General features: G+C 53.2%; 1 protein-coding gene across 3 annotated transcripts; it reads left to right on the forward strand.

Annotated features, from left to right (window-relative positions):
- Positions 1-230: 230 nt before the first annotated feature.
- Positions 231-8,124, forward strand: LOC100656043 (transcriptional repressor RHIT-like). 3 transcript variants are annotated; one of them, XM_023557446.2, is made up of 8 exons: positions 231-296; positions 1,500-1,548; positions 2,335-2,374; positions 3,220-3,427; positions 3,819-3,910; positions 4,477-4,597; positions 6,162-6,275; positions 6,557-8,124. In XM_023557446.2, the coding sequence occupies exons 4-8, from the start codon at positions 3,250-3,252 to the stop codon at positions 7,963-7,965; spliced, it is 1,914 nt and encodes a 637-aa protein (XP_023413214.1). In that variant the 5' UTR covers positions 231-296; positions 1,500-1,548; positions 2,335-2,374; positions 3,220-3,249; the 3' UTR covers positions 7,966-8,124. The 3 variants fall into 3 exon arrangements, with proteins under 3 accessions (XP_023413214.1, XP_010595671.1, XP_023413210.1); XM_010597369.3 differs by having other exon boundaries at positions 233-296; positions 2,338-2,374; XM_023557442.2 differs by lacking the exon at positions 2,335-2,374 and having other exon boundaries at positions 238-296.
- The last annotated feature ends 332 nt before the right edge of the window (positions 8,125-8,456 follow it).

The raw sequence follows: 8,456 nt of genomic DNA on the forward strand, positions 1-8,456 counted from the left end.
AGGCGGCGCGTGCGCCGAGAAGTTTCCCGGCGTGCCCCTCGCGGGTTTCCGGCGTCTGGATCTTGCGACGGAACTGGGAACGCCTGGGCGGACGTGTGTGAGCGCGTGGCTCCGGGCTGGGGCGGGTGCACAGTGGCGGAGGCAGTCGGGTGCACACCGGGGGCGAGTACCGGGGGGAGTTCGCGTCGACCCAGCGGCTGGCCCGCCGCCTCCTCACCTCCGGGCTGCTAGTGGCAGAGCGCAGGGCTCCGCCCGTGCCATACCTCCGGTCTGCCATTTGCTGCTTGGCGATCCTGGTGAGTCCCTGGTCCTCTTCGAGCTGCGCGTCCTCCTCCATAGCTGGAGGATGAGAATGGTGGTGTCAGGGGTAGAAGAAGAAAATGAAGTGCTTAGTGTGCGGTGGAGAAGATTTGGGAACAGCTCAAATGCATCACAAGGGAATTGGTTAAGAAACTGGAACACATCCATGTTGGGAAGCTCACGGCCCCGCCAGTTAAGAAACATTGTTAGGTCGGCGGGGTCATATGTCACACTGTTAACAGCGATCTTGGGGGTCTTCAACAGCAGCATTGTGGGAAGTTTTTCCTCTTCCATGTCAGGGTGGCAGAAACGTTTAAATGATCTAGCTATACAGGTTGGCGATTCCAACCCACCAAGAGGGGGCTGGAAAGATAGGCCTGGCGATCGGCTTCCAAAAGGTCACAGGCATGGAAATCCCATGGAGCATTTGGGGTCATCCTGAATTGGAATTGAGTTGAAGGTGACTAAGAACAAGATGTTACTAAATTGTTTGAGCCTCCCTCAATTTTTTACTTTTTACACAATGTTTTGTATTACTTTTTCGTTGAAACAAAAAAAGCAATTTAATGGAAAACGCAAAATACACGCTATTCAGGATTATTGTGAAGAGTAACAGTGTAAGGAACAAATGGGTGTCATGCGTTCAGAAGAACCTGTGGCAAATGGCTTGGAGTCATGACCATGAGCCTGTCTCTGAAACCACTGGGGTCTGATGTGTTTTCGAATTTACATGTTTTCAGATTTGACAAAGATAAAAAGGTACCCCATCTCCAACAGTATCTGGGGTAGCACTCAATAATCAAACACATTCAATAAAGCCCTTTTTTTTTTTTCCTAATGAAGTGTAATATACAGTGAAATCTGTGAGAGTCGGAACTCAACTGGACTTGTTTTTCCGGGTCTTGCAAAATTTCTGCCTTTAAGGGGCTCAGAAGCTGGCTGAATGAACATGGAAATAGAGGGTGGAGAGAAGGAGTGTGCTGTCTCATTAGGGGGAGAGCAACTAGGAGTATGTAGCAATGTGTATATAAATTTTTGTATGAGAAACTGACTTTATTTGTAAACTTTAACTTAAAGCATAATAAAAATTAAAAAGAAAATTTCTGCTTTGACAGGGTACAGTCTTACCTCTTTTCTATTGCTTGTTTTACTGGGAAATATTGAGTTTTCCTTCCCTGACCAGTTTCTGTCTTACACAGGTTCCAGCTTTCACAGGTTTTACAGTATATACAGAGAAACGCACATATTGTAAGTACACTTCGGTGAGTTTTACGTGAATATTTGCATTAATGTTTTTGTTCGAAAACATATGACCTTTTAGGTTAAATGGGAAAAAAGATTATAAATTTTTTCCTATCAGAAGGTCAGATGGTGTGGCCAAATGAGTTAGGTTAGGTTTGGCTATCAAGCAAGTCATGGAAAAGCCTGGGTTTTGAGTTTCAGAGCTGGGTCTGAGGGGCTGTGGACCTGTATTAGGAGTGATAGTCACATGAAGGCATTACAGCCCAGCTTCAGACAGGCTTCAGGGCCACTGAAGGGCAGGGAGAGGTGTGAGTTCCTAGCAGAAGGCTGGGCAGCCGTGCATCACCACAGGCTCTACTGACCAGCAGGAAGTGCCGATCCTGCAGGTGGCAGTTTGGTCTCACCAGCGTCCTCCCCAGTCCCTGGGAAATGACTCATGATAGCTTTCCAGGGAAAGCTGTATTTTTCAGGTTTTCGGCACAAAAACGATACAATTTACAATAAACGGAAAATAAAAAGAGAGCAGGGTCTGGGTTCTAGGGGGCGCTTCCCAGGCATGCTTCCAGTCCTCCCTGGAGGACTGGCTGGGGCCATGCTAATGAAGGACCCAGATGGATATTGTCCACAAGGAACCTCTGCAGAGCCCCATGACACCCTCTGGAGTAGATGCCATCAGGCACCCGTCCCTCAGATGGAGAGCCTAGTTTATGTGGCGGTGGAGTCTTCTTAAGGCTAACGGCCATTGAGGGATGGTCTGGATTCTGGTCTCCTGATTCTAAAGCTTGTTCCCAGCAGGGGGTGAAGAAGAGGATGAAAGAGTGAAGAGGCTCAGGTAGGATCCTGTGAATCCCATGGTAGAGAGGGGTTTTCCTGAGGTGGGAATTTTCCTACTGTCAGACCAGAGTGGGCGTGAGGCCTGAGCATTTAGGGTCACCCTCAGGCTTTCTTCTTCAAACTAGAAAATTCCAAATACTCCATCCAAATTGGCTTCCGCCTAAATGGGCCAGGGCAACATGTGGTCACATACTCATGAGCTCCAATCCTTGCCCCGTCAGGCTGTGTGCTGTTAGGCATGTTCTGGACCCTCGGAGCCCTGCTTGTCTCACAGGCTAAACAAGTGGCCATGCGCCCTGGTGTGCTAGGAGAGAGGATGGAATTGAGATGTGGTAACTGCACCTCAGAAAGTCCCTGGGTGGCATAACTGTTTTGACAACTACTAAGCTGACGGTTGGTGATGTGAGCTTAAACAGATGAGCCATGGAAGACAGGCTTGGGAGTCTGCTTCTGTAAAGATGACTGCCAAGAAAACCCTATGGAGCAGTTGTATTCTGACACATGAGATCCCCATGAGTTGGAATGGACTCGACAGCTACAGGTTCTTTTCTGGTTTGGAACTGTACCATGTGGCCCCAGGCACCTGCACTGTGGCCAGGCTCAACATGGCTTTGTCCCCTGCGTTGCCGTCCTGTCCTTGCTGTGGCGAGGAGGAGATTCATGAGTCCTTAGGGAGGAGAAGAAAACAACCAGCAGGGTCACAGTGTTGCCAAACCTGTACCTTGAATCTCATGTGTGTTTTGATACCCTCGGTTATTACTGCTGCAGCCTCTCACCCCCAGTGAGGAGCTGGGATTCTCTCTCGCACCCTCCACCTGGTCCTGATGGGACTGCCTTTCCTAGGTTCCGAGTCACCAGCATCCTTGTCAAGAAATGCTTTCCGAGTCAGAAGAGACAGGGCCTTTGGGAGCTGCTCAGGAGTCACCTCACAAGACTGAGCCTGAAGAGCCGCATGCTGAGGGGATGTCAAAGGAGGAAGGGGCTCCAGCTGCACGGAGGTGGGCGCCTCTGAGGCGTGGCTTCAGAGAGAAAGCTCTTCTGCCTGGCAGAGGTGAGTGGGGTGGGGGGGAGGCACACTGGGAAGAGGAAGCAGAGGGTAGCAAGCGAGGGGGAGGTAAGCAAATGGCATGCCGGAGGCCCTTCCCAGGGCGGCAGCACTGGGGGCATCGGTGGCTCATGGCCAGGGCAAGGATTCTGGCCCCTGGAGAGGGCGGCAGAGCTGCCAGCCACATGCGTCAAGACAGCTGCCCTTGTCTGCCAATACCCTGTCCTTGCTGAGGCTCCCCCATGCAGCGCACAGTGTAGCATCCCTGTTCTTAGGACTGGGGAGAGGTGGCATTTGAGAGGCCCTGGATATCCCTGGAGACCAGGGATGAGCTGCTTGAGGGTAGCAGGGCCCAGCAGGGGAGCCAGCCATCTGACATCCCCTCTGCTCCCCCAAGCCCGCACCTCTCCACAGGTCCCAGCTTTTTCCCAGGAGGGGAGAACCAGAGACCGGCAGATGGCTGCAGCGCTCCTCACTGCCTGGTCCCAGGTGAGTAGATCCCTTTGCCTGTTTTCCATCTGTCGTGAGCTGAGGCAGGGCCTCCTCTACTTTCATTGGTGGGTGCTCAGCCCCTGGTGCTCCCTGATGTCTTGTGAAGGCCCAAGCCCACTGACCTGCAGTCTGAACTAGAACCCACTGCAGGGCTGGTGGGGTAGATACCCAGTGCTCTATCCAGGACCTGAGCCGGAGCAGACACCAAGGAGGGGCAGAGGCAGCATCTACCAGTGTGACTTTTTCCGGCATCTAGTTGCTGGCCCAAGGAGTTACTGGGGAGGAATGTGTATATAGGAATTATGGGCCTCCATAACCTTGCCATCCACTCTATACAACTACCTTGTTTTTGCCACACGCATATTGCTGCACACACACACTCACGCAGATACACACACAGAAAGGCCATTTCTGGGTACTGCTGACTTCCCAGTTGAGATCCGGTGGGTGGCCTCTGGTAGCAAGTTTGAGTCTTTGCACCACCCATCAGGATGCCATCTTCTCCTTTTTCTGGTCCCCCTGCTGTGGCACAAAAAGTGATGTGGTTGCTTCTGTCATTTCAGATGCCAGTGACCTTTGAGGATGTGGCTTTGTACATCTCCCGGGAGGAGTGGGGCCGCCTGGACCACACGCAGCAGAGCTTCTACAGAGAGGCCGTGCAGAAGAGGAAGGGGCTGTCCTTGGGTGAGCTGTGTCGGGGGCATCTGGCTGCCCCTTTCATTGTTCATCTGGACGGTGCTGTCCCATAGAACCTTACAGATCGATGAAAATGTTCTTTACATGGAGTAATAGAGTAGCTGCTAACCAAACGTGGCTGTGGACCTTTTGAAATGTGGCCTGTACAACTAAATTTTTAATTGCGTTTAATTGTAATCAGTTTAAGTTTAAATAGTTCAGTACCAATGGGGAGATCCTTCTTTTTCTTTGGTAATTTCATAGTGCTGATTTATTCCTGTAATTCTACCATCCTCCTGGGGGCTGCCTGCCCTGGATGGGGAATGGCCCCAGCTAAGCCCCCAGGCCTTGCTAACTGAAGGCTATTCTGTTCTCAGAGGCCTTGGCGCCCTTTGTTTTCCTGGTGGTGAGTCCTTAAGCTTCAAGGCTCTTGACTTCTGAGTATCAGACTCTAGTCTTCCTGAGAGAATTTTATGAGGCTTACGGAAGGTTCATTCATTCATGCATTCAGCACCATATGTTGACACCCACGAGTGCCAGGCAGATCCCGTTGGCTTGGCAGTTCCACCACCCTTGAGTTTGACGGTGCTCCTGTGTGTCCTCCTGGCCCCTGGCGGGTTCCAGGATCACATCAGCTGGTCCACTCACCCATTTAATTATTTCAGGTGGGCTCACCACATGTTGTTAACATTCCAACAAGTCTCAGCAAGTCCTCATTGGAAACTCCACAGTGGACTCATAGATGCCCTAACCCTCCAGCAACCCCAGTGGTCCAACTCATTCCCCCCAAGATGCTTGAAGTGGGCAAGGAAGCCAGGCCTCTACTCTCTTACTGACTCAGCTTACATTCTCTGGGGCACTCACCCTACGGGAACTCAGCAGATGGGCCTTTGTACCCTGACATGTTGGTTGCTAGCATCCCTGCCCCTTTTGCCACCTTTCCACACAGCCTCTCTCTGCCCCTTCCCTTGCCTCTCCCCAGAGTCCTTTCCAGTTCTCCGGAAACCTTATCACAGAACAGGAGGCTCTGTGTCTGGGATCTGACCTGGCTGGGCCTACCCAATGGGGCTGGTTAATGCACTTAGTGACCTGGCCCAGCTGGTGTCATGTTCATTCTGATGCTTGTTCAGGGAGACATAGCCAGCCTGAAGCCTACGTAAGAGTGTACCTGGAGTTACCATGGAAGGTGCTCGAAAGAGTGACGGACCCCTTGCTGAACATGGCTTTAGAAAAGATGTTTTTAATGTGCTTCAGATATCCACAACAAAGTATACACTAATTAAATAATTTGTGTGTGATTGGGTGACATTTATTACATTTTTAAAGTTAAATAACCACTCTTACTATCCTTTTTCAAATCATTCCATGACCATGAACATAAACTCAGTGCACCCTGAGCAGAAACTCCCTTGAAAGTGAGCTTTTGCACCCACTTTATTCTATCCCAAGTTTCCAGATTTGCAGCTCTCCCCCCTGCCCAGTTTGCCCCACCACTTTGTTGGGGGTCGGTGATATCTGGTGCTGGGTGGCCCCAGAACCACTGAAGCTGAGCCCAGTGTCTCTTTCTGGCCAGGGTTTCCCCTCAGCAGGCCTTTTTGGGCCTCCCACGTGCAGGGGAAGGGCGAGGCCTCAAGCTCCAGCCAGCAGACAGGAGAAGAGAAGGAGGAGGAGATGGCCGTGTGCACAGGTGAGAACTCGGGGAGTTGGGGGGACCTCATTCCCAGGTGCCTTCATCCATTGGGGCTTCCTGTCTGTTTTTCACTGGGCCAAGACACACACCTTCCTGAGGCTATCCCACAGCAGGACAGCCAGCATCCCTCCTTTGTAGAGGGTGGCTTTCGCTTCTGGGACCCCCAGGTGCTTGCCCTTTGTTATCTCCTGGAACCACCCCCCCCAACTTACCTTGGCCTCCCCACACCCCAAAGTCTCTTATAAAAGCCTCCCTCCCTGGACACCCTCTTTCCCCAGAAGCTGTGGAAGTGGGGAAGGAGGCTGTAGCCCACACCACCCTTGGGGATGTGAAGCCCTTCAGAACTAAGACCGGCAAAGACCTAGGGGGCGCCGTGCAGTGTGAACAGCCGGCCTTCAACAGCCAGGGCTTACAACAGACTGAGGATGACGGGCTACGTGGGCCTCTAGAGCAGGGTCAGACGAAGTTACCCCCACCGGCCACCAGCCTTCCAGAAACCCAGGAGGGCAATGCCCCTCAGAAGCCCAGCGAGGAGGAAAAACACACTGCTGAGGCCGCTGAGAGCAGCGAGGAGAGCCTGGCTCCAGAGGACGATGGCAGTGAGAAGGCCTACAAGTGCGAGCAGTGTGGCAAGGGCTTCAGCCGGAGCTCCCACCTCATCCAGCACCAGATCATCCACACGGGTGAGAAGCCCTACACCTGCCCCTCCTGCTGGAAGAGCTTCAGTCACCACTCAACGCTCATCCAGCACCAGCGCATCCACACCGGTGAGAAGCCCTACATGTGTGACCACTGTGACAAGTCCTTTACCCGCCGTTCGGACCTTGTCACCCATCAGGGCACCCACACGGGTGCCAAGCCCCACAAGTGCCCCGTTTGCAGCAAGTGCTTCACACAGAGCTCAGCCCTGGTCACCCACCAGCATATCCACACGGGTATCAAGCCCTACCCATGCTCTGTGTGTGGCAAGTGTTTCAGCGACCGCTCCAACCTGATTGCCCACAATCGCATCCACACTGGCGAGAGGCCCTACCACTGCCTTGAATGCGGCAAGAGCTTCAGCCACAGCTCACACCTCACCGCCCACCTTCGCACCCACCGTGGCATCAGGCCCTACTCCTGCCCCCTGTGCGGCAAGTGCTTCACCCGCCATTCAACGCTTATCCAGCACCAGCGCATCCACACGGGTGAGAAACCCTACGAATGTGACCGCTGTGCCAAGTGCTTCACCCGCCGCTCAGACCTGGTCACCCACCAGAGCATCCACACAGGCGACAAGCCCCACAAGTGTCCTGACTGCACCAAGTCCTTCACACAGAGATCAGCCTTGGTCACACACCAGCGCACTCACAACGGTGACAAGCCCTTCCCATGCTCTGAGTGCGGCAAGTGCTTCAGCCATCGCTCCATCCTCATTGCCCACAGCCGCACCCACACCGGTGAGAAGCCCTACCACTGCCTCGACTGTGGCAAGAGCTTCAGCCACAGCTCGCACCTCACCTCCCACCAGCGCACCCACCGCGGCATCCGGCCCTACTCCTGCACTGTGTGCAGCAAAAGCTTCAGCCGCCGCTCTAACCTACTCCGGCATGAGAAAATCCACACTACAGGCCCCAAGGCTCTGGCTGCGCTGATACAGGATGGGGAGGTGGGGCCCCTGGCAGCACCTTCACCGGAACCCACCTAGGAGGTTGAAGAGGGGCCAGGGAAGAAGCAGAAGGAACAAGGAAGGCGTGGGTAGGGAGTCTGGGAGATGGCTGGCATGTAGTGGGGCATAGCAACGTGGAAAGAGCTGAGGTTTGAGGAACCAACAGTGTAGCTGCAAATTAAATGCCTTGTAATTAAAGCAGTGGCCCACTGGTCTGTCTCCGGTTCCTTCGCAGGCTGCCAAGCATGGGGCACATGGCTGGCTGTGCCTTCATTCAGGCCTCCCTTGGTTGGTATTTTTTACCTTCCACTCTCAATCTTGATCATATCTGGGGCCCTCTGCCAAAGCCCATTCCAAAGCCTAGGGGTCGTGTGCACCGGCAGAGGGTTCCATGCACAGAGGATTCCAGCCCCGAAACCAGCCTAGCAGGGTAGTAAATTGTGGTCTGGGGCAGGGCCATCTGGGATGCTGTTCCCATCATCCTGGGAGCATTGTCTTGAGCCCAGAATCTCCAGTGGCCCTGTTCCTTC

Source organism: Loxodonta africana, chromosome 12 (assembly GCF_030014295.1).
Source record: "Loxodonta africana isolate mLoxAfr1 chromosome 12, mLoxAfr1.hap2, whole genome shotgun sequence".
NCBI lineage: Eukaryota > Metazoa > Chordata > Mammalia > Proboscidea > Elephantidae > Loxodonta > Loxodonta africana.

Bases quoted from the DNA above. Each gene is read 5' to 3' on its own strand.
- LOC100656043 (XM_023557446.2), top strand. From the start codon at position 3,250: ATGCTTTCCGAGTCAGAAGAGACAGGGCCTTTGGGAGCTGCTCAGGAG. The intron at 4,598-6,161 runs GTGAGCTGTGTC...CTTTCTGGCCAG, and splicing joins GAGGAAGGGGCTGTCCTTGG to GGTTTCCCCTCAGCAGGCCT. The intron at 6,276-6,556 runs GTGAGAACTCGG...CTCTTTCCCCAG, and splicing joins GGAGATGGCCGTGTGCACAG to AAGCTGTGGAAGTGGGGAAG.